The sequence below is a fragment of the Camelus bactrianus genome, chromosome 11 (genome assembly GCF_048773025.1).
Source record: "Camelus bactrianus isolate YW-2024 breed Bactrian camel chromosome 11, ASM4877302v1, whole genome shotgun sequence".
NCBI lineage: Eukaryota > Metazoa > Chordata > Mammalia > Artiodactyla > Camelidae > Camelus > Camelus bactrianus.
In genome coordinates, this window is record NC_133549.1 from 40858270 (window position 1) to 40884700 (window position 26431).

General features: G+C 34.0%; 1 protein-coding gene across 8 annotated transcripts in view; it reads right to left on the reverse strand.

Annotated features, from left to right (window-relative positions):
• BTRC (beta-transducin repeat containing E3 ubiquitin protein ligase) overlaps nt 1-26431 on the reverse strand; it is a 154433-nt gene that overhangs the window by 68542 nt on the left and 59460 nt on the right. For 5 of the 8 annotated variants that reach the window (XM_045507354.2, XM_010971018.3, XM_074373737.1 and 2 more), the window contains one exon: nt 7760-7837. The exons of the other annotated variants lie outside the window; for them this stretch is intronic. In XM_045507354.2, coding sequence (XP_045363310.1) covers nt 7760-7837 — 78 coding nt within the window. The remainder of the gene's footprint in view (nt 1-7759; nt 7838-26431) is intronic. 8 annotated transcript variants of the gene reach the window in all.

Consider the following 26431-nt stretch of genomic DNA (forward strand, 5'->3'; position numbering starts at 1 on the left):
ATGGGATAAGGACTGATAGACTGGACTTCATTCAAAAATTAGAAACGTCTCATCAAAACACACCACGAAGGGAGGAGGGTATATAGCTCAAGTGGTAGAGCACATGCTTAGCATGCACAAGGTCCTGGGTTCAATCTCTAGCACCTCCCTTAGAAATAAACAAATAAATATAAATAAACCTAAATACAAGTAAATAAACCTCCCCTTCCCCCTCAAAAAAGAGCATTCATATCAATTTTATTTATAAAAATGGAATCAGGTGTCCATCAAAAGAATGGAAAACAAGCTGTAGAATATTTATTCAATAAAATATACTGTGAAAGAATAAACTACTGATAAACACAGCAGCATAAATGAATCTCATAAACATGTTGAGTGAGACACACAAAATGTATGATTTTATTACATAAAATTCAAGAAAAGGCAAAACTAATCTATGACAAGATGCTGATCAATGTTTGATTCATTGTGGGCGGGGAAACTAACTGGGAAGAAGCCAACCAAGGGAACTTTCTTGGGTTATGAAAATGTTCTATAGCTTAATTGGGGTGGGTTGGTTACACAGGTGGAAAGACTTATCAAAAATTCATTGACTTATGCAATTAATATCTCTATAATTCACTGTATGAAAATTTTATTTCAATAAAAATATTAAAGTATGCAGCTAATATTTCAGGGGATAAAAGTACTAGAGGTTTGTCCAGTTAATTAATAAAAATGTCATTCTAGTTTTCTGAAGAAAAATAAGTCACGGCAGGTAGAAGACTAATTTGTTTTTCTCCAAAATTCCTTTTCCTCTCAGAAATGAGTATAACATACTCAGGGGAACATTAGATAGATTAAGGAAACCTGCAGGAGTTTTCAGAGTAAGGCTATATATACAGGCTTTTATTTTCTAGACATTCCATCTGTAAAACGGGTACATGTTCTTATTTATCTCCCAAGGAAGTTACCTAGATTAGTAAACTAAAGCTTGTCACTGCCCTTAGATCATTCTGGAATAAAAAGAATAAAAAATTAAATATTTTACAATCAATATTTCACTATTACAAGACTCCTTCTAGCTCACATTAAACTAGTGAGTATAATAGTCATAGGCAAGATAGGTTCTGTCCCCATGCAACATTTGAAAAGGTAGCTCCAGTGCTGAACTAGAGGCAGAGAGTTTTGCGTTGGAGTATTTTAATACGTTTTTATATTGCATATAAAGCACATAAGCATAAACCAGTAAGATGCCTTGTTGAAAACTACCTTCTTTGTGAAAGTAGGCTGTAATTCTGAACAAGTTTTCAATTTTCACACTGCTGGTAGGGTAAAACATTTTAAAGAGTTTAATTTTTTACAATGGATTCAATGACATAGGATTATCTAACAAAGTAATGGCTAATCAATAGAAGGTTTAGTTGTCAGGTGAAACATATAACACACTAAAAGGGATTGATTGCCAGACTTCTCCTTATTTACTAGAAGGTATATATTTAAAATGACACAAACTTGTTACCAGGCTGCATTCTTTTAACCTTGCAAAAAGCTGCTTAAGAAATCTGTTCAGCAGCCCTATAGCAAAACAAGATATAGTATAATGACAATGGCTAGTGATTGGGGGATGGGAGGGGGATACAGGGACTTTCAGATATATGGTAACATCAAATCAGATCGCCAGCAAGAACACAGGATAGAAAAAGCAAACTACAAAGCCACATCTAGGGAAGTTGGAACTGGGCTTTAAAAATGCCACACTGTTGCTACCGAATCTCATTCAATAGATGCAAAGCTGTATCTGATCTCATTCCATGTTGCTCTTAGGGCAGATTTTTTAAGGACTCATACAACTGGGTACCATAGCCCTTTTAAAAAATGTCTTTTTTTAATGGTATATCCAGATTAAGCACTGAACACAAAACAAATTGTGCCCATATGGACTTTGACCAGCATATAAGCTGTTTCCTTTATAATTTATTCACAATATCTCAAGTCTCTATATGAAAATATACTTTTTATGGTCATTGTAACCCAGGAGTTCAATAATATTTTTTCTACTAAGTCAGTGATTACACAATTTATCAAAGAATGATTACACTGAAATAAAAATAAAACAAAACACCAACCCCCTATATAGTTTTCCTTCCTCAAAGTAATTTTAAGAAAGCTGGTTATTAAATTGCTTCTTTCTGAAGAAGGGTTTTTGCAGCTAGACACAAATTGCCAAACCATGTTTTTAAAAAAGTTATTAGACTCTGAAGGATTCCACCGAAGTAGGAAGTTAAATAAACAAATCACTTCATCAGACTTGGAAAGATCACTTTTGTCTTACTTAAGAGACCTACATTAATTACCTTTAAGGTCTTTTACACGGACTATTTAAAATAAGTACAATTTATTTATTTATTTCAAATGAGGTGCTTTTTCCAAAGTATTAAATAATGTCTACAAATGCAAAAGCATTTTTATAAATAGGTAATTAAAACAAATGACTAAAATTAAGTCAAGCTGCAAAACATTACCCAGGATGCACTGTGATTTTTTTTTTTTTAATAAACATCTCAGGCAATTTTTTTTCCATACAAAGCCCAAAGCACTTCAGAGGGAAAAAAGGAGGTAGGAAGTTTCATAGGGGGAAAAAAACCCACACATATATAATGAAATAATGCCAAACCCCAAACTACAGTATTTACAAGATAGTCCCTTAAGCATAGTTTGTCATATTGCAATTACACCTTGCCTACTGCCAAGTCAAAGTGCTTAGTATTGCCACTAGGGGGAGGAATGTCTTAACACAAACCAACCGCAGATAGGGAACGGGTCTTCTTGAGCAATTATCAGAACAAAGCTCCCTTGGCTGTGTGTACCTTCTAATTACTCAATACAATTAAAATGACTAACCTAAAACAAATAGGGAAAAAAACCTTCCTGCCTGATATCAGGGACTTCATTAAACCCTTTTCCCTCATTAATCAAATCAGAAAGAAGGTAATGCTATCATATACAAATATTACAGAGCTATTAAAGGAAGTAAATTCAGTGAGGGGTTTTTTGGTTTTTGCTTTTTTTAAAGAAAAGAACTGTCTCTTGAAAAAATAAATGTCGTGGTATTTACCCATCTAGATGCTGCCTGAAAACAAATTGTCCTCCAAAGAGCAGAAATACAGTATGTTTTCTCTCAGTTCACTGACTTATGAATGACTTGTTGTTGCTGTTTTGTTAATACACATGATAATGTCATTTTCTGTGTCAGTGATGTGCTTTTTCCTCCTACTCATCCAGCTGTACAAAGGAGCTATGCCAATCAGACTTCCATGTTTATATTGGGTTGTTTTAATTTTAAGTTCTTCACTGCTGTTTTGTGTGCATCTACTCCAAGGTAATGTTTAGAACAACACAGGAATTTGGGTGTGGGTGGGGGGAGGTGGTAGGAAAGGAAAACAGCTACTTACTCCTAAATGGCTTATGTATGTAGTTCCTTTTATAAGGCCCAGTCATTAACAGAAGATGACAACGGAGTCATTTTTCTTTCAGCTGACAATTGTGACATTTTTCCAGCAGCATGCAAGGTGTTGAAAACCTGGCAGCTGTTACCTCCTGGGATGAAGATACTTTTTTATCCTCCCTTGACAGTTTAACTCAGTGGGTCAGCACCTTTAAAGACTGCAAAGTATCCTTGAAGAGGATGGAAGCTTGAATTACTGCTCCCTCCCTAATCAATGTAAACCCTCACTGCAGGTGAAGTCTCCATCTATAGAGGTGCATGGGGGAGGAAAATGTAATGCCCTGAGCCAGATGGTTTTTATCTTGTTTTTAAAGAATAAAAGAACAAGCTAACAAGGGAGACAGCTACTTTGTTAGCTTCTTGGCCTCTCTCATGGCTTTGCATCCCCAGGGTTCCAGCTACACAAGAGAAAGAATACAGAAAAACGTAAACACTTAAAGAAATATAACTAGAGGGCTGGCATCATGCTGCTTTCAAAGAGTTGAGAGAGTTCTACTCAATGCTTTATTTATCACTGCCCACGTTCTCAGGATGGTAAGTGGACACATACACAAAGGGAATGGGGGATGGGGAAGGATTAGACTGAGGTCACAATTTACTCAATTACAGAGAAAGGCAAGGCTGACAGATCCTATTAGCACCAATGTGAAGCAAAGAAGGAGTTGCATGTTGTAAGGCTACGTTTTCAAAAAGTAATGAGTACTTTCATGTATCCTCCCAGGCCTTTGCCCTTGTTTGCAGATATGAATTAAAGCTATGAAAACAGTTATGGTTTCCTTGGCTTTGCATTTTAGGAATAAAACTAAAAAGAAAATTGTAGCTACTTTGTACATCCTTCAAAAAAAAGTTTACTCTTGATATCAGCTGGTCAGAAGATTATTCAGAAACTTAGAAAATTCAAAGAATACACTGAATGTCCCCCACTACCTCCCCACACTCTCCTGTCTTCTGAAATTGGAAATGAAATGGAAAAGCAGGTATACAAAATGACTTGGTGATATGGGGAGTAATGTCTCCTGACTTTCTCCTTCCATATATTCTTTTCCTTCTAATGTCTTTGTTAAGTTTTGGAATTATGATTAAGGTAAACTCGTAATTCAAGTCAGGGAGTGTTTTTTCCTTCTCTGTTTTCTATTTTGGTGTTGTTTATTCCTTAAATGTTTGGTAGAATTCACCAGGAATCCATTTGGGCTTTTTAACAATTCAATTTTTTTTTAACAGACGTAGGGCTTTTCAAATTTTGTTTCACCTTGTTTTGGTTTCAGTAAGTTGTGTTTTTCAAGGAATTTGTCCATTTCATCTAAGTTGCCAAATTTTTGGTTTAAAGTTATAATATTCCCTTTTTACCCTTTTAATGTCTGTAAGGACTGTAGTGACAATCTTTCTTTCAGCTCCTCCAGATAAATAACTCCAAGTTAATATGCAATGGTCATAGCCTGCCGATAATGGTAAAACTGTACTTTAGAATATTACATGTAAACTCTAAAATTAGTTTAAAACAATACTAAACTTATTAGAACTTAGCATTTTAAAATCAATGCTGAAAGAGTTCCTAAAACCCCATTAGAAATAGTCTGCAAAAAAACAGGAACAGACTCATAGACATAGAAAATAAACTTATGGTTACTGAGGGGGAAGGGATAAATTGGGAGTTTGAGATTTGCAGATACTGACTACTATATATAAAATATATAAAAACAAGTTTCTTCTGTATAGCACAGGGAACTATATTCAACATAAAATGAAAAATAATGTGAAAATGAATATATGTATGTATATGTGTGACTGAAACATGCTGTACACCAGAAATTGACACAACATTGTAAACTGACTGTACTTCAATTAAAAAAAAAAAAAAAGGAAATAGTCTGCAAAATTGCAAAAGAATCTCAAGTCAAGGGATTAGCGTACATGATGCAAATCCTACTTACATCAACACTAGGCAAAAGGCAGCTTTGACATCTTTCTATCTGCATAACTTGACTAAGAGGGAAGTGGGGGGGGGAGCAAATGGCACTTCATTATTGTCATATGCATTAGAGAAAAGAGGGAGTTTAAACAGCTTATATATTACATCCTACATTTAAAAAATTGGTGGTGGGGTAATCAAGTTCAGGGCAGTCCAAGACAGCTGCCCTGTGACCCGCTTCTATTGACCCCTGCTATTCATCACTCATCCCTAAGATTGAGAGGGCAAGCTCCTAGGGAGTGACCACCACAATAGATAGACACAAGCCAACAGTAATCTGGTTCGAGCAAAAAACCAGATGGCACTGCAATAAATTTACAAATCTGCATTCATGGGGCTGTTAAAACACCCAGAAGCTAAAAGACTCTGAGGGCCCCAGGAGGATCTCCTACTTTCCAGTTTCTAAAGGCCATTTCTCTTTCCAAGAACATTGAGTTCATGCTCTTCACAAAGAGAATGGAGATAAAACCCTTTCAAAGAAAGGAGGGGGAAAGCCTCATGACCTAATTAATCTCCAGAGCTTGGATTTCAACACTGAATGACAGTGATTAGAAAAATCATTTTGGAGCACTAGGACAAACAAAAATAAACCAAAATCAATAGTTAAAGCAGAGGGGATGAAGCAAACCTGCTAAAAAGCAATGAAAAAAAACAACATTAAATCTCTTTCAAATACTGCACACAACAGATCTTGCAAGTAGAAAATGATTCAATAATGTATGCATTTATTTTTTAAATGAATCAGATTAGTCCCATGTGTGACCTGCTGGTCCATCTGTATGTGCTGGACTTAATAGGCACGATTCTCTCTTGCTTCAGTTTGAAGTATGAGAGAGATAAATTTAGTTTAATTTTCAACAGATCAGCCTATCCATTTTCCAAATGGACCATCTGGATCAGCCTATTAAAATTAATTTATAACTTTGTAGAGTGAAAATTCGTTTGTTAGCTTAAATAAAGTTGCCAAAAGTTTTTGTCATGTCATTGTTTTCTGACAGTTGTTTCTGTATAGTGGGCAGAGTGTTTCCATCTCCAAATTTATCTTATTCAATATTGTCCTATATATTTAGATTTATAGATCAGGTGTTTATCACCAAATAAAGTTGTAACTGCATAAGATCAATCCCTGATCATATCTGGCTATTTAAAAAAGCTTCCTAGTTAAAGTAACTGATTCAATTCTACTTACTAAACAATTATTTTTGTAAAAAAAAAAAAGGAAAAATGCCCATCCAAAAAATTTTTAACATATAGTAAATAAAAAATGACTGTGTCACAATTTCAAGCACTTTCCCCCTACATTAACACTGTCTATAAACCAGAGTCAGAAAGCAGAAGTAGAAATGCTTTGGCAACTCTGAGATCTGCGTTTCAAATTATTGACTAGCTAAATAAACAAGTCATCGAACCTCTTTCAGCCTCCATTTTCTTCACCCATAAACTGGAAAGCATATCTAGCAACTTTATAGGGTTTTCTTGAGGCTTAAGTGAAATAAATATCAGGTTCATGGTGGGCAGTCAACAAACATTCAATCTCCTTTTTCCTAAAATAATGCCATAAATGCAAGTAAATCAAAATTGTTTTTACTACTGCTGGTGCTCATCTTATCCAATTTTATATTTAAAATAAATACCTATTCTCTGGCAACCCTGTGAGAACTTGTTTTTGTTGTCAGTGGGAGATGGAAGACTATTTAGAGGTTGCTACAGGCAGTGAGAAGAGCCAATTTTTTGACCAAATTTTTTGAACATTTTATTTTTAAAAATAGAGCAACATAGATTTGAACTTTCAAAGAAAAATGTGTTACTTTTGGGAAGTGGGGGTACCATGGTGAGTAAAAGTTATTTTAAAGTTGTCATCAATAAAGGCCTTTACTTCTAGAAAAAACAAACAAATACATTGCTCAGACTAAAAAGGGCTAACTTCCCTACAGGTAGATCCCTTTTGATTTTTTTTTTTTTTTTTTAATGTATGAAGAATCTTAACAGAAAAGCAAGGTTTAAAGTCAACTATTCTACTGTCTGCACCTAAGAAGCATTTCAAGTTATTTTTCCTGACAAGAACCTTATTCTTTGGTTTTGTTTACACTACACATAAGCAATTGACTGTCTGTACTTGTACACCTAGGATAATTTTTAAATGATTGGGAAAACAATGTTAACTGATTGAAATTGATGGTTATAGCCAGACCAACTTCAGGGTACTCTTAATTTGAACTCCAGTGCTTAACGAATGGCAAATTGAGGGTTCCTGTCTTTTGTTGTTGGTAGCTTTTTATTTTAAGTAAGACTGAATTTCATACCTGTCTAAGTGAATTCTTCTCTGGTATTATCTTCCTAGGGGGTTCGCCATTATTACAGTCTTCTCTCTCTGAGGAATTCTGTGAAAGAAAGTAAGCTTTAATTCAGTTCTCATTATCTTCAATTTTATTCTGTGGGAGTAAACTGAATTACATTTCTAATTCTGTAAGCTAGAATACCATGTATATTTATGCATTTATTTTATTTGAAGATTTATATATATACAGACATACACTTACATAAAGGAAAACATATGCCCATGTATATAAATAAATGTATGTAGGGATCTAGGTGAAGAAGTATTTCATCTGTATTTAAGCACTGCCCAGCAGATCATATTCATTATAAGTCTAGTTTATTGTTCTTTCAAAATGCAGGCTGGCATTGGATACAAGAAAGCTCCAGTCTATTCTGCAATGATAATGACTGAAACCATGATTATTGCCTTCTCTTTTAGTTTTACTAAAATAATTAGTTTTGAAACCATAGTAAATGTTTGGTTGGTCCAAGTTCTCAAAGTCTAGAGCCTTCAAAAAAAAAAAAAAAGTTATTTCTCCTCATTCTCTTCTCAGATTTTTCTTTTCTTTATTGAAAATAGCATAGTACTTACTTAGCTCAAAGCAATAAAATTTAATCAGTGTTTTTGGTCTGAATAGAGTCCATTCTTGCCACTATCATGTCGAACAGCAGCTAGAAGACCCTAAAATGTCAATGGGATTTTTAAATACTTAAAGAGAGGGAAATAACAACCCAACTGAAAGGGAGTTGAGTTCTAAATATCAACAAAGTAAAAAGGCAACCCACAAAATGGGAGAAAAACACTTGCAAATCATCTATCTGATAAAGGATTAACATCCAGAATAAAGAGAGATGTTGTAAAAACTCAGTAACAAAAAACTCAATTCAAAAATGGGCAAAGGACTTGAACAGACATTTGTCCAAGATATACAAATGGCCAATAAGCACATAAAAGGATGTTCAATATCACTAATCATTTCAGAAATGAATAGCAGAACTACAAGGAGATATTACCACACATTCATTAGGAAGGCTACTATCAAAAACAAACAAAACAAAATAACAGGTATTGATGAGGATGCTGAGAAATTGAGTTCTTGTGCACTACTGGTAGGAATGTAAAATGGTACATCTGCTATGTGAAACAGTATGGTGGTTCCTCAAAAAATTAAAAATAGAATTAAATGATCCAAAAATTCCACTTCTGGGTATATACCCAAAAGAACTGAAAGCAGAGTCTCAAAGAGATATTTATACATCTGTGTTCATAGCAGCATTATCCACAATAGCTAAAATATGGAAACAATCCAAGTATATGGTGATGGATGAATGGATAAGCAAAATGTGGTATATACATACAACGGAGTAATATTTGGCCTGAAAAAGGAAATTCTGACACACACTACTACATGGATGAACCCTGAGGACATTATGCTAGGTGAAATAAGCCAGTCACAAAAAGAAATACTGTATGATTCCACTATTTATATAAGACACTTAAGAGTAGTCAAAACAGAGAGATAGAAAGTAGAATGGTAGTTGCCAGAGGCTGGGAGAAAAGAGGAATAGGAAGTTATTGCTTTATGGGTAAGAGTTTCAGTTTTACAAGATGAAAAGAGTTATGGAGATGGATGAAGGTGACAGTTGCACAATATTATGAATGTATTTAATAACACCGAACTGTACACTTTAAAATAGTTAAGATGATTTATGTTATGTGTATTTTATCACATTAAAAATAATTGAAAAAAATCTGGTAATCAACACATGTAAATCACTATCTGAAGGCAAAATACAGAAAATCCAAATATATATTATTTGGGCTCTAGTTTCCACACTACATTTGTAATGTTACTATTTTAGAATTTGCAGTTGATTTAATCATTACATTGCATATATTCATCACATTATAACTGAGGAGTTACTTTATTTTTAGATCCAGAAATTATACCCAACATGAGTTTATCTGAAAATTTTCATACAAGTATGAAATCATTAATAGATCATAACTGTGTTTTAAACTTAAGTATTAGTTATACATGTTTTGCTTTACATCAAATACTGTATCTTAAGAGATATTAAAGGATAAATAGCATGTACATAGTGTCAAAAGGCCCTCTGTGGCTGACACCTGTGTGCCTTGTGTCACCTTGACAGTACCTTAAGGTGTTTCTTTTGAGCAGAAACTCTTACAAGGTTTAAATTGATATTTTACATTTATGACAATCACTTTAAACTTAAAGGACCTTAAAATCAAGATAAGAAGAAAAAATGCTATATTAAGTAAGAGAGAGAGGTTCAATAGCTTCAGAGTTCTGCTTTTTCTCCCCATTTTGGAAAAAAAGGAATGCAGACTATCTACCAAAAATGAGGGACAGACATAGTTGAGTTAATGACTACAAAGCATTCCAAATAAGGTAACTAGTGATAAATACACCATTATAAGAGAATCAAAGAAAGGGAAAAGTCAACATTGAACCTATAAAATCAATTTATATTTAACTTTTCTTTTAAAAAAAAGTACAGATCAATGTTTTAAATGCCAAAATTAAATGTCTTATATAATAAAAACTTACTTAAGCCAGTACTCAATTTTAAACTTATAATTTGCATGTAACTATTTCCCAGACCATGGAGCTCTACACCCTTCTTTAAATGAAATACCATTTCAGATCATCTAAACCTGTTTAATTCAATGTAAGGTCCTATATTTCAAAATTAATTAAGTTTTGTTTAAAAATCATAATAAACTTGGAAGTGTAATTACTTTTTGGTGGAAGCTTATTACATTGAAGACATTATAAATCACATTTTTACTCTATAGGTGCTTGGGATGAAACAAAATTGATGGCAAATTCTTTATATACTAAATAACATAGTAAAAAATAGTGATCTGACAGGATAAGTAGCAGCTATCTAGACCATATCCACAATTTTCTTCCTCCTGACCCTCTATTTTATCTGATTTAGATGGTAAACTACTGAGTGGATATTACAAGAATGTCTAAGGTATTAAAAGATGAAAGGAGCTAAAGGACAATTACTACCTGAAAGCAGAACATAGAGCTAGCTGTAAAGGAGCTCCTTTCCCTTCTCCACCCCATTGGGACAAAGGACAGATACAGTATATATTGTGTTGTTTTAAAACAAAAAAGTAACTCTTAAGCAAGAAAAAGAGAAAAACATTGTTAGAGCTAGTTCTTTTTTTAGAAAGAGTAACGCAACATTTTTTACTCTGGACCATCCACCATGGGAAACCAAAGCAATTCCAAAAAATTCAACTCTTGTTGTTGCATAAAAATATAAGTAGGGATATTAAACAGTCATGATATAATAAGGAGCAAGGAGTAAGGTCCCTCCTAACAGTGAATAGGAGAGCCAGAAAGCCAGTGAATGAGAGACAATGGAATAGCTCTAGAGTCTTGAGAGTGGAGGAGAAAGATGATACAGCATGTATACCTACGTAGTCACCTCAGTGGTTCTCAAAGCCTGCATGCCCTCCAACATCAGCCAGTAGCAGTTATTCCTTGTGTCTGTATCTATGATACATCCCAATAAGCAATGTTCACAATTGCCCTGGGTCATCAAGCTAGATTACATCCAATAAATTCTATTTAAGGGTAACTAATTGATGCAAGTAAAACTCATCTCACAAATTAGCAGATGACAAATAACAGGATGGTTATGTAATTTCAAAAATATTTCTCCAAAAGACGCATAATTACAAAAGAAAAAAACAGTAGCCTCACAGTGGAGAGATCCAGTAGACACCACCTTAACATTATGCACCTTTTGATATGATGTACTGAGAACACATTATTACTTTCAAGGTAACCTTGCCAAAAACACACAACCTCAATGTGATTGTGAGAAAACAACAGACTAACCCAAAATAAGGAACATCTTACAAAATTACTAGCCTGTACTTAACAAAAAAAATGTCAAGGTCATGAAATATAAAGACTAAGGAACTGTTTCAGGTTAAAGAAAACTAAAGAGACATAACAATGCAACTTGTGATCTGAGGTTATGGGATGGGAGTACTGAAAAGAAAAATGATGGTAAACTCTCCTATACTGAATAGGGAAAAATAGTGATCTGAGCCTAAGAGAAATAGGATGAGTAATAACTATCTAGCCCATATCCATAATTTTTTTCCTCCTGACCCTCTACTTTATCTATTTTTGATGGGTAACAACAATTCAGTGGGTATTATGATATAATATTTGTATAAAGGACATTATTGGAAAAACTAGAAAATTTTGAATAAGGTCTATAGATGAACTAATAACATTGTATCAATGTTAATTTCCTAGTTGTTTCCCCACTTTTAAAATTTACACATGGAAAAAATTCATTCTTTTTTGGTGTGTAGTTTAATTCTGACAAAAGCATACAACTATGTAACCACCACCAAAATCATGATGTAATGCAGTTCCATCACACCCTAAATTAGCCTTTATAGTCAACTGCTTTCCCCAGTGATTCTTGATTTATTTTTTGTCTCAGTAATTGTCTTTTCTAAAATGTCATAAAGTGAATCATACAGTATGTAATTTTTTAAGTCTGTCTTTTTTCACCTAACGTAATACATTTGAGAATCATTCGTGTTGTTGCATATATCAGCAATTCTTTCCTTTTCATTGTCAGGTAGTATCACCGTATGTATATACCAAAGTTTATTTATACATTCAATTTCCTGACTTTGACAACTTGTACTTAGGAAACACAGAACAAAACATTTAGGAATAGAAGGACATTATTCTGTAACTAACTCCAAACAGCTCAGAAAAAAATAAAAAGTAAATGGATGTTAGTAAATATATAAATGTATAAGCAAGAGATAAAGCAAACATGTTAACATATGGAGAATTCATGTTAAGAGTATAAGAGGATTCTTTGTACTATTCTTTCAACTTTTCTGTAAGTCTGAAATTACGTCAAAATACAAATTAACAAAATAGATGAAACCTAAAAGAAAATATGTTAAGAAATGGAAAAACAGAAGTCAGATAAGTGAAAAATAAATTGAGGGGAAAAATTCCATCAAATATAAATAAAAGTTATATTCTACCACTTAACCCTGAGTCATTTAGAAAAACCTGACCGCTTTGAACAACTCATTCGCAACACTAAGATGGAATGTTTCATTATAGTAAATCATTTGCAGGATGCATTTATAGTCTTGGAATAACAATATTAAATGAATATTAGCATTATGTTAAAATATTTCTGAAAAAGATACTATATAACTTTCTTTTATATTAACTTGAATATTTATCTCTTAACCCAGCACTTACTAGCTTAGAATTAAAATAGGCAGAATAAAAGCCTCACTGATAACTTCGAAATTAACTTCAAACTGGAAGCATTAAGAGTTGTAACACCTGAAGACATGGTAACAGAAGTCTGGGTAGGGAAAAGTCTGTAAAGTGAAATACTGCTAAACCTCATGCATTAGATCTCAGGGATGTATCTTGGATAAAATATTTCCAGAAGTAACCTGGGAATGAATAAAAAAGAAAAAGAATCACATTTTTTTAAAAAAAGTATTCAGATGATAAACATAAATAAACTGTCTCAAAATCATCATATCCAAATTTAAAGCACACTTTACTATTCTCAACCATTCTAGGCTAGCTCTTTCCCTTCCAACTTTTCTTTCTACCCCAGACTTAAATCTTCAGAGTCAATTTTTACACATCCCTTCTCCCTTTTTTTCTTTGAATGTATCTAGCCAATTTCAGGTCATCAGTTTTTCCTTTGAATTATCCATTTTAATAGATCTAACTCTAGTTTTGCATTTTACTGTAGTCTAGACCACCTCTTACCAGTGTGATTACTATTGAGATAGCCGTCTGGCATCCTTGCCTAAATCAACATCTGCTCCATTTTATACACTAATGTCAGAATCACTGTTCTAAAAAGAGATCACTCCCTTGCTTAAAAAAAAAAAAAAAAAAAGAAGTCTCTTCCACCATCTACACATTACTTATCATTCTCCAAAATAAGAAAAGCACTCTCACCCCTGTGCTTTTGCTAAGTCTATTCCTTCAATGTGCAATAGCCTTCTTCCCCAATCTCTTCATGTACTAGAATCCTGATTCAAGAGTTAACTATAATGATACCTTCTCTAAGAAGGTATTATCCCTTCCTCCCCCTACTCCTATCCTACCTACCCCTAGCTGGAATTAATTACTCTGAATTAGCACTTTATTTCTATTTTAGAATTTACTTATAGCTCTCTATATTACATCTCTGTATGAATATGCTTCCCACCATCACCTTGCACTGTAAGCTTCTTCAGGGCAGGGCCAGTTTTTTTTCATCTTCATTTTCCAGTGGCTCAGCACAAAGCTTGCGAGTATAACATGTTTTAAAATGTCTGTTAGATCTAATACTATTGCCAGGTTAATCTTTCTAAATACCACTACTATCCTGGTGGTCTTTTTTCTCAAAAACTTTTAGTGGCTTTAGTTTTTATGAAATCAAATATGAAGTTCTAGGCCTGGTTTTCAAGACTTTCCAGAATTTTCCACTATATTATATCAAGTTATTTCCCTCAACAAACATTCTCTGCCTTGGTTATGCAAGTCCCTCCACAGTTTCATAAATTTGTGATTTGATCTTGAAATTTTCAGGCTAGAAGGGATCTAGTCTAGCTCCCTCAACAATTATAAACACAAGAAAATTATTTAATCTATTCAAGTCCTACCCACTCTTAAAAGAAGTTTCAAGTATCATCTTCTCTAAGAAACCATACAACTACTCCATTTTCTTCTACTGGAAATTCCTTAACACTTTTCTTTGGTCCACACAATTTGGCACTTAAATAGATAAATGTTTGCATGTTACTCTCAACTATCCAATAAGATTGAAAGCTTACTGGGCAGACTTTGGGGCTCCCTCTACCTCCCAACACATTAGCTAATATAGAGATAGATAATAAGGGCTTAATAAATATTTGAAACCCTACCTCACACTATCTAGCTAGCTTTAAAATGGTTTTCATAGCAGAGAACTTCAAAGTGATAGCCCAACTACAGTCCTACCATACCACTACATTAATGCCAGCATGATAATTTACAGGAAGAGTTTGCAAGCTCCTGTTCTATAGATTCTGCAAATAAAGTTCTATTGAAACTTAACCACCCTCATTCATTACCTTTTGTCTGTGGCTGCTTTCACACCACAATGGCAGAGATGAGTAGTCAGAGTTCCTATGGCCCACAAAGCCTCAAATGTTTACTGTCTGGTCCTTTACAGATAAAATTTGTCAACCCTTTATTAAGGAAGAAAAGTTCTATGGATAAGGAAAGCATTCCTAACTTTTCAGTTTTTGTTTGTGGTATCCAAAACAAGAAGTAGAGAGGTTTTGGTGGTAGCACACAGCAGGTTTATGGATTGGGCAATATTCTCCACGATCTCATAAGTGGCTTATTTACTGTTTTCAGTTATCTATTCGAACACACAACTCCTGATGACATGGATAATTAAGAGTTGATTATATAATCAAATGAAAAACTAAACTAATTTACACAGTGATGAAAAGTCAAGCCACTCATAATGACTTATAATAATCTTTGAGTAAGCATCTTGCTCAAGGTTGGATGGTGCAACAGAGCCTGAGTCTATCTGAATAGAGATCTGTTACAAATAAAATAACCAGCTCCAAAACTAAAAGTCACATTTTCCACCTATGCCACATTCTTCAGTGGGAGAATTCAAAAGACACTGTAATCAGGAAAATTATATTATTTTATCAAAGCAGGTAAACTGCGGTGAATTAAAACTCTTGATTTTAAGTCATTTGTTCATCATCATGTAAAATGACAAGCCATGTAAAGGGAAAAATCTTGAGACCTATTCCTATAGCTAGTAGCAAATATCGTATGGTGGGCTTGACTGGTACATTAGTAACTGGATTCATATTTTTCTCATTAACTTATTATATCACTTAGAGCTAATTATAGCCTCCAAATACACACAATCACACAATTTTCAATTTTAAAAAATGGGAAAAATTACTCTTCTACAGGTTAAAAGGTGATTTAGCTACATGGATAAAAATCATTCAAACTCTTCAATCAAAGGTGACAAATAAAACACTATGTGAGTGAGTGTATATGTGTGTGTGTTTAAACAAATTTTAATTCATCTTTCTAGGACACAGTGGAGAAAACTTAGGTCATTTAAGTTCAGAAGCTGATTGAAGAATCCTATTCAAGGACCAGTTTCAGGGAGGACCTCAAGTGTCCTCATAAGGCAATATTCTCTGGCATGTTTTCATGTACATTGCTTCTCCAGCACGTTTATCATTTGACATATTCTATTAAACCACAACCACATCAAAGCCTCCCTATACTGCTAAACTTCAATAAGATCTACCAGTTAAAGCTTTCAAGAAGTGATATTTTCTAGTAATACACCAATCCAAGCAAGTGCTAGAAACCAGATAAAATGGAAAGCACTCTCTGGGAAAAACAAACATACAGGACTTCCATTAGTACTGCCTTACTCCCTATGACAGAAGTCCAAAAAAAAAAAAAAAAAAAAAACAACACCAAGTAGGATGTTCCCTCTGCTACACTGTCCGACACTAATTATAAAACACTTACAGATGCAGCCTTTCTCAAAATGCAAAGGGATTGTGTATATTTGCAAAGAACAAGTAATTTTTATGCTTCCAAATTCTTAATCCTGTTTGGAGCTGTCAGTGGGGGTTAATGGAAGCCTTGGATAGGAGAATTCCAATCTGGTTGGCAGATGGATAGGTTGGTTATAGCTGCATAACTATGTCTTGCCTGCAGGCACAATTCAGAACACTGTTAAAGCAATATAAAGTCTCTGTCAAGCTGAACCATTTGGATCAGTAGCAAGGAGAAATAATAATAAAAAAGAAGTTCATTTCTGGGCCTTGTGCATTTATGCTAGTATGCAGAAACTGATTAATTGTCATAGTGTGCTGGTCTTCTATACCTCAGATTTCTACTTCTGGAGTAGATTTTGCATGCTAATATAATCATTCTCCCTCTTGAGACATTAGCAAATAATCAAATGAAAAACAGGATCATAATTTACTGAGATTCGAGCAATTCTCTATGCAAATTTGACTTGTTATTGCTGCTGCCTCGTTAATCTGAATGCCTTTGACAAACTCCTTTGATTTATGAACTCATGACAACTCCAATGTGTATATATTTTGCTAGATTGACATTATCATTAAGAGTGGGTGGACTGAGCTCACATGAATGGCTGATTTTATTCGCTGGTGTCTGCTGCTCAACAGCTGAGCATCTCCTCCTCACAAAGCCCCTGAGCGTCAGGCTCTTCCCATCTTCCCATCCATTCATCATCTCGATGTTAATTGGCCCAGGCTTTAAGCAAATTTTCAACACGATTTAAAGGCACGATGACACTGATTACTGACCCTCTGCCATACGGTGCCTATTGATTAACCTGACAGAGATGATGAGCTTGAGGGAAACTAGGTGTGTGGGGACCTCGGGGGGGAAAAATATATTGTCTATGCAGGCAAACACTTGTCATTACCTCACAAGCCAGAATTTGCACAGCACACATTCTTAAAACACACTACCACTTTAACACCTACAGCTAACGCAGAAAGTGCTTTCTGTACTCAGATATTACATATACGTCATGTCAAAGCCCATGACACATTCAGTATTTAGAAGAACTCCCCAGATAGATGTCTGCCTTTCAACCAATTATGCTTGTGCTGGCTGATGTATGGATTTTAGGTTAAATTCAAAGAAAGTGCTGGGTGGCCTAGCAGTGTTGTATCTTATCAGAGAGGAATGAGAATAGGAAAACAAACTAGGCTCTTGAAAACAAATAGAGGAAGTAGGAAAGGAAGGAGTAAAACTGCTGCCATTCTACCACTACTACAATAAACTGCCATTCTACCAGTATTACAATAAGAGGTACTCTTTGAAAGGAAGAAAACAACCCGATTTTACAAATTTTATTTTCTGTTCTTCAAATGCTACTACCTGATTCCAACTGTGAAACTATTTCTGACACAGAAATTACCAATAACTGAATATTTTAAAATAAAACTAATATTTAAGTCTAACAAACATACCCCTTAAATTCTTGCTTGCCCATTTTCAACAACTGCTATACAAACGACGGTACTTGAGGAAACTGTGCAGGATATTTGAAGTTAAGCTTCATGAGAAAACTAAATGCTTTATTATCTAATAAAAAATATTAAAAGTTCATAATTAATAGTTACTGAACACACACATTAGTAACAAACAAAAATCTGTTTTAAGATCTGCAAATTTACACAAGCAAAACCATGTAGCACACTATCAGGGATCAAACAAAAAACCATCTTTAGATAGGAAAGGCTCTTATTTAAAACAAAGCTAACAAAATATGTTCCTTCTGGCCACACATCACCTTGTTTACTTACAAGTCCTGGAGGGACAGCCAATATACAATTTTAAACACGGAGATTTTGGAGCAGCTCTAACAGTTACTTCAAAGCTAAAATAACAGAAAACTGAACAACAGCCCAGCTGTAGTCCTTATTACGGTGACATCGACTGTTAATGTTAGAGATCAAATGTATTTCAAGTCAAACTGCATTGGTGCCTGTTACACTGGAACATGTAGCTTACTCCCTAAAAACCTGCCTCCTGCTCTTTTAAGATAAACAAGCTCAACTAAGCACTGATAAGAAGGATGGAAGAGACGAGCTGTATCAGAGAGTGACAAGGCAAGGACATGAAGGAGTAGTATCGCTTTTGTTAACTTTCGATTACAGAATATACCATAATACAGCATTTTAATATTTCAACATTAAAAGTATAGCTAGTATAGGAGGATAGATTTCTATCTATAAATAAGGGGAAGAGAAAAAAAAGCTAAAATAGTTCTTTGTTTTGTGAACAGGAGAGATACTACACAGCGTCTGAACACATCCAGCTTTGTGACTTCTTTTTTTTTTTTTTAACATTTTTTATTGATTTATAATCATTTTACAATGTTATGTCAAATTCCAGTGTTCAGCACAATTTTTCAGTTATTCATGGACATATATACACTCCTTGTCACATTTTTTTAATCAAAGGTTTGAACATCAACTTAGCTATGACTATGAGTACTATATAAAAGAATTTATAATCATGTTAATATGCTCCACATCAGATTTTGACTCTAAAGGCGATTTAAAAACACGAACAAAAAAATTCATACCTTGCCCTTCCAAGTATGATTTTTTTAATATTTTATTCTGCTTAACATCTCAATGCAGTAACCACACTACATCTATTTATAACAATATAGCCAAATATTTAAAAAATCTCAATAGACTTACAAAGGGGGCATTTGTATACTACTGTTGGTTGTTTTTTTTTTTCTTAACAGAACCCAGATGACTATCATTCATTCAGGAAGAAAAGGGTTTCATGCATATGTTTTCACTGTTCAAACTACAATGAAAATTTTTTAAAAATACAATAAAAATGTACAAAGTAGCTAAACAGCCACAGTAAAATGAATAAAAATTTACCAAGGGGATTTGGGATAAAAGGACTTACATAATTTTAAAACTAATCTCACCTACTATGGTGAACAAAAGTATAAATAGTTTAATTTACCTCTTACCTTTAAGTCTACATGAATCTAAAAGAATTTTTATTTTCCTTTTCAAGATACTACCTTTATGATTATGTGTTTAGGACAGATCCTTTCATGCCACAATTTTCTTTGCTGCCATACTTACACAATATTTCAGCCAGAGATCCTCTGCATATAGCTTTGTGTGAATTAAGAGGCAAACATTTGCTTCTACTAATAAGGACATCTGGTTATTTTTGTAACTCAAAGACATCTGCATTCTTTAGATCTTTTTGATTTCTCAGAATGGGGTTGAGAAGTACAGAACCCTCCGGATGTATGCCAAAATCCATTCTGTCATCTCTGTTCCTGATTTTTTTTTTTTTCTGCTAAATGACTTTCATCACCTTGGATATCTTCCCTGCTTTGGTGTTCCCATTTTATTACAATTCGACAACCCTGTGAAATACATATCAACTTTAAAGTTGATAAATTGTAATATCCCCAAATGTCTATCCATTTTGGAATGAAAATAAAACCATTCCAAGTAAATAAGTAAATTTCTGGAAACCAGATTGGGCTAGGTTAGGATTTGTGTTTAGGTATATATTTCTATTGTGAACTGTCCCTTATTTAATCACTCTCTTTTTCCCTTATTATTATTAAGAAGTTATTATTCTGTGGGCTTACTATCCTTTGGACTTTCCCACTAATTATATAAAGTCCTAAAGAATTTTCAGGACTTTAAAATTACAAATACCATCCCCACTCATTGACTTATATAGATTTTTGGTTCCCAAGGGTTAACAACATGGTCCAGCATAGGTCTTGAAGGATATGCCTTAAAGAATAGCAACTTACCAATAAGAAATCAAATGTCATACTTTGCTTTTATAGCCCCTGCTTTTTTCTTAAAATGCCAAGGAGATTAACTATACTCCTTATGCAGGATACTTGAGTTAAAGCTCTAACTTTTGCTTTTACTGTAAATTCTCCTTTCTCATTTTCTACTCATCTCCACTACAGAAATTAAAATTTAAAAAAAAAGAGGGAAAATAAGTTTTTAAACAGAAAACAGCTAATATAATTCACATTGACTACATTCTCATAGGTCTCTAAAGTAGCCAGACACCAAGGTAGTATTGGCCTAAAGGATTTAAAATTTAAGTGAGAAGGCTTCTATTTCTGAAGGGTCAGAGGTTATAAACGCCTATTTATATCTTCAATTTTTCATCTATTAATATTACCAAACAACAAAATAAAACCAAAACAAATTAAACCTGGAGTTCTACCATGGCATTTTGATAATTTATTTGGGAAGATGGCTAATTTTACTACCCTAGGGACAAACAACCTTGTAGATTTATTGTTGTTTTTGTTTTTAACAATGTTCCTTGATGTCTAAGTACAAATTTTAAAAGATTTTTCTTTTTCTCCAATAGAAGATGATTTTTCTTGTAACAATGCAAATGGTTTCTACTTAAAGGATATGCTTGTGTGTTATTCTAACAAAATTATTTCTCTTAAGCCTATGGTTTTAAATTATGGAACACTAGAGAATGGTTAACTTCTATTCTGCTTAGTATGCAGAATTTTGTTTGTGCATTTCTGACAAATCCTAGAAATAGTTTGATTATGATGTCACTACTTTCCACACTATAACTGTTCTTAATCTAAATAATCACAAGAAATCTACATTATTTTTGTTTCTCAGAATTACTTGATAAGTCACTACAATTATAAAAAGGAAAAGTTTTACTATCATTTAGTGGAACTAAAGAATTTTCTTTAGAAATAGTAATGATCTTTTGTTGATTAAAGAAAAAGTCAGAAACATTTATCTAAATGTTCCAGAATTATTCTGCCTTGTATCAGCATCCCAATTTTAAAATTGTTTGGTTTTTTTGGTTATTGTTAAAAAGTAAATAATAAATAAATAATGATCAACCAATTCAAATTGGGATAATTTAATCAATGATCTCTCAAAAACTGTTATTAATATTGTCAATGGACAAAAGTCCAACCTGCGCTTGAAAACTAACTACATGCTTTTGTTGCTCTGTTGAGTTATGGAATGAAAATACTGCTTCACTAATTTCAGAGTTTGGTAATGAATGATAGGTTTTCCAGATATCAAATATTAGTTTTAACATCATAGTGTTTATCCTTACAGTACAGAACCTGTGAATACCGTAATAGCCAACTTTGGTATTAAAGTTTGTTTTGCCACAATACCCTGTGCTCCTGCAGACAGTGAAGGAACAGTGGACTTCAAAACCAGCTGCCTATCACTGACTGCTGTACAAAGGACATTCTAAGTAGTGGTCGGTAAAGAAAGCGTAGCCATTTCTAAATGCCAGTAGTTTCCAGCATCTCCTTTCCTTCTGAGTGGAATGAAGTCTGCAAGCACGGACTGGTGGGTCATTCAACCCATGAGGGCCTGGAAAGGTTTCAAGAATAACAGAGGTCATGTAATTGCCAAAAGAGCATTAGCCACTCAATCATAATGGATAATTAAATGACCTACATGATTCCTGAAATAGCTGCTCTATATTTGGTCTATTACTTGCATCCCTCAAGATAAGCTACTCGTCTGGTCTGCCTTGACCCGCAAAAGTCCAACCTGCGCCTGAAAACTAGCTGCTTGCTTCTGTTGCTTTGTAATTCCACCCCCTCTCCCCATTTCCAAGTAGTCATGCCCCAGACTATGCTTTCAAGAGGACACACATAAAAAAATCAATCTTGTATCCTTCTCCCTATTGTGCTCTCTGGAATGTTACAAATGACTAAAACAAAGAAAAAAAATTAGTAAATTCCTGGTTCAGATCTTTGGGGGATAGAAGGAAGAAACATAAGAACTACAAAGAAGGAAAGTCATGATAAAAATTTTTTTTTAAGTTTTGCTCAATATGCCTCCAAAGAATTTTACATTGATTATAAAGCCAGTCAGGAATTTTTTGTGGGCAGCAAGTCATTAAAACTCCAATTGCCTGGACTGTACTTTTGATGGTGTGGGCTATTAGAATCTTTCCTGGCCTAGTTTTTTAGTCCACACAATAAGCAAACTGCTTTTCAACAAAGTAAAATATATATGAAATCAATTGTTTTATAATAGCAGTAGCAAAAGGAACAAGAATCTATATCCTTCACATTTTCATCTCTCTAAATAGTTCAACAATCTCACTACAATACTTGGTCAGAAATACAACCAAATAGAAGCCTGGTGCATGAAATGGCAAAAAAGGACTGGAGAATATGCTCCTTTCGGAGAAAAAGGTCTGCCTGTGGCCCTAGAGGTAGCTGCACATCAAGCAAACACTACATAAAGAACCAAGAGACAAGTAACCAAAGACAACTCCACAATAATGGCAAGGGACAAGGGACAAAAGAGCTCACATTTAGAATACCTTGAGGGCTACTAGGATTTTTCTGTTTCCACAGGAAATTATGTAGCTTAAGGCTACTTACTACCCTGGTCTCTTACTGGTACATGAATGGCTTATTAAACCTAGAACATATCTGTTTTAGTTAACTTCTGGGGGGAGGAGGTTAGAGGGGGAGAGGAGAACAAAATGTACTTAAATGCTGATTTTTTTCTCCAGGCTGAATGCCTTTCATCCAATAAGACATTCAAAGCAGTGACCCAGCAAATAGATTGAAAAAGCAATCTTCCGTCCCAGTGCCACATTATCATTCCTATTCAGTATTCTCCATGAGATATCTCAATCAGCTGTGTGTAAGTGACAACGCAGCCCATTGCTGGGTTAATTAAACATTTGACTTTAACACCCTCCCCGTCATTAAGCAAATAAAAACAGATAATTCAAACTGCACTTCATCCTCGGGGTACACAACACACATGTCAAAATTAAGAGAGTCCAAGGCCTCTGGGGAATTCTGTTGGGGCTATAATCAGTTTAAATCTTATCTGGTTTATCAATTATTCTATTGATTAAACCAAAGCGGTTATACACAACTCCTCTGCCACATGGGATTGATGTCAGCAGAGCAAGAAAATAACTCCAGGAGGTTCCAAACTGATTTAAAAAGAGACCAACAGACAGACCAATAATAGTCGATTATTACATACCAGTGATCCATATAGTGAAGAGTTGATTCTTAGTTTCAGGCGAGTGAAGTGAACTGTTTCCAATGACTATGTCCCCCTGCTATACCTTACCGTTGGCTTGAGTAAATTTATGTCACGGAAGATCAACATATTTTCTACTGATTTAAACAGAAGCTAGCATGCTCAGCAGTTGAAATATTTTATAGATACTGATCCTAAACTGTAACAGAGAGAATCTCAAACAAGAAAAATTAAAAATTTTTCTAATCTTCTTACCTGTCTACACGTGACCAGGAACATGCAGGGATGAAAGATTCTCCTAAACATAGTCATCCAGCTATTCCAGTGTCCTAAGCCACCAAATTCTTGAAAAAGAGAATCTAAGAAGTCAGAGACCTACCATAGATACAGAGGCATGACTCCTTTTATTAATTCCAAGGCCAAACATCTTGAAAGCATTAACAATGAAAATATAGAGCTGCTACCTTCAAACAAAATGTTGATATCCAAGCCCTAACATATGGAGTTTCTAAACACAGTTTTTTAAAATACAATTTTGATACTCTCCTGTCCAATTATGTAATATCCTTCCAATGTCCAGAACCCTTAACATCTCAAGGCCATGACCCACTATATATGAGGAAAGCACTAATAAAACCTACTAACAAAAAAGGGTGCGTATCTTATATTTGTGCACTCGTGGCTATGCTCTTCAGAAACAAAATTTGTTCACTGCTATGTTGGCACCACATGTGCAACCAACCATAATTTAACTTATCTCCTTCAGTTTTTTTGTTTTCAGGCAGACTAAGTAAGAAACCTGCATTAGCATGTTGTATTCTACACTCACCACTAGAAATACTGAGGGTGCTATTTGTAATTGTATTCTTTTTAAGAGGTTTGTTCTCTGCAGCTGTTTTCTGCTTGCAGTGTATTTTGTGTAATCAGCACATCATCATAAATACATTGGCTGTTCCCCTGAGGGTAGCTGTCAGTGTTTAATTTACAGAACAACCTGGCCAGTGTGAATTTTAACACTACAGCACTATGGCAAGGAGTTACCACACTCTGCGAAAAACAGGTTTCTATGAATTTTTATATCAAGAGCTGATCCCAGGACAATTTAGGTTCCAGAAATACACTGTTTAAAGACGCACTTTACACCTTGTATGCTATAGACTCTTTCCCACTTAAAGCCTTAGAAGAAGCCCTGAAATAACTACCAAACCACAAGAAGTGGGCACTACAAATTTTGAAGACAACAAGATTGAGAATCTATGATATACCAGCAGGAGGCACTGTAATAAATGCTACCCATCTCTTTTTTAGTGATATATAAAGCTATCAAAAACATCCCTGCTCCCTTAAAAGGTGTGTAAAATCAGAAGGGAAAACCATTTAAGAGATAGTCTGAGTTTGATATATGTGTATCACTCTTTTGCTGAGACGAGCTGTATCAGATATGAACATGAGTATACTGCTTCCTTAGGGATGCTATTAAGCCAGACCTCTAGCTCAATGAATGGGAAAAATTCATGAAACTAATGGTTATTCACAGTAGTAGTCCTTTCAAATTATATGCATAGTGCCTGGTACATAAGTTCTCAATAAGTGTCTAATAAATAACTACACACTCCTTGAGGACAGGGTGTGAACCTTAATTTATGTCCAGTATTTTGTATAGTACCTGGCACTTAGAAGATACTCCATACGTGAGTTAAATTGAATTTGGCTAGTTGCGAACAGCGACGTTATCTGTAAAGCTTTTAATCTACATGGTGTCAAAATGTATTTTTCTAAACCAGTAAACTGCCCTTAAAAGTGGATATAAAAGAGTATGTATCATATATTTTAGTCATTTTAATCAAAGCTATTTGTATAGTTTAGAAACCTAGGTAGCTCAATCTTAAAATAAAAACCAAACTAGCCTACAAAATATTAGAACATTCAAGCTTACATTTTATTTTAGTAATGAAGACCATATAAAAGAGATTAAAATTTTTCTATCAGAAACGTATCCAATAGCACTTTTCTATTATTGAAGTACATGCACACATACACATTCTGTAAACCATGTTATTATACATGTGTATTTTTCTGTTAAGGGCTATTTTACAGGTTAGAATGCCTAGAGTTACAGTGAATTAAAATATAGTTCATGCTGAGTTCTCTTTGGTGTATTTACTTGTAAAGTTGTACATAATTATATTTTTGTGATGTTTTACAAAAATCATTAAATTGTGACTAACATTCTTTTTTTAGAAAAGAAAATTATCTACTTCACAGAATTTCAAACTGGCCCAAACTTGTGTTATAGTTAAATTTTAAACGATTAGCTAGAGCAACAAAGATTTGTTGAACTTGCTCTGATACTGCCATAATTAAAATATTTTTCTATAATAACTAAAAATTTTGTGTAAGCATAATTATATAAGCAAAATTTGATAATACCCTTATACTGACTAATCTCAGTATTTTGACAACCAGGAAGAAATTTAAGAACAAGTCCTATATTTACTTTCTGTGACACTAAGACATTACAAAAAGATAATTTTTATTTAAATTTATGTTATATGAAAGGCAAAATGAGAAAGAACATGACCCACTGACAGTAACTTGGATTTCTTTTCACCAATTAAATTAGAAATAAGAAGTTTTAAATTCAGTTGAATATCTGAGACTTTATACTTCATAAAAAAATTTATGCCTAATAAAATATATCCATCTTGATTATGGTGGTGGTTTCATAGGTGTATACAGCTATCAAAATTCATCAAATTGTAATCTGAAATACGTGTATTTACTGTACAGAAATTATACAATAGAGTTGTTTAGAAAATATCTTTTAGAATATCTTAATTTTTAATGGATAAATTAATCACATTCTTTCTTCTTAGATTTAGAATTACAAAAATACATCCTGGGACATTTTGAACTAAACTGGATGGGGTTAGCCTGAGGTCACACTAGATCAGATGACTGCACTCCCTCTTCCCTG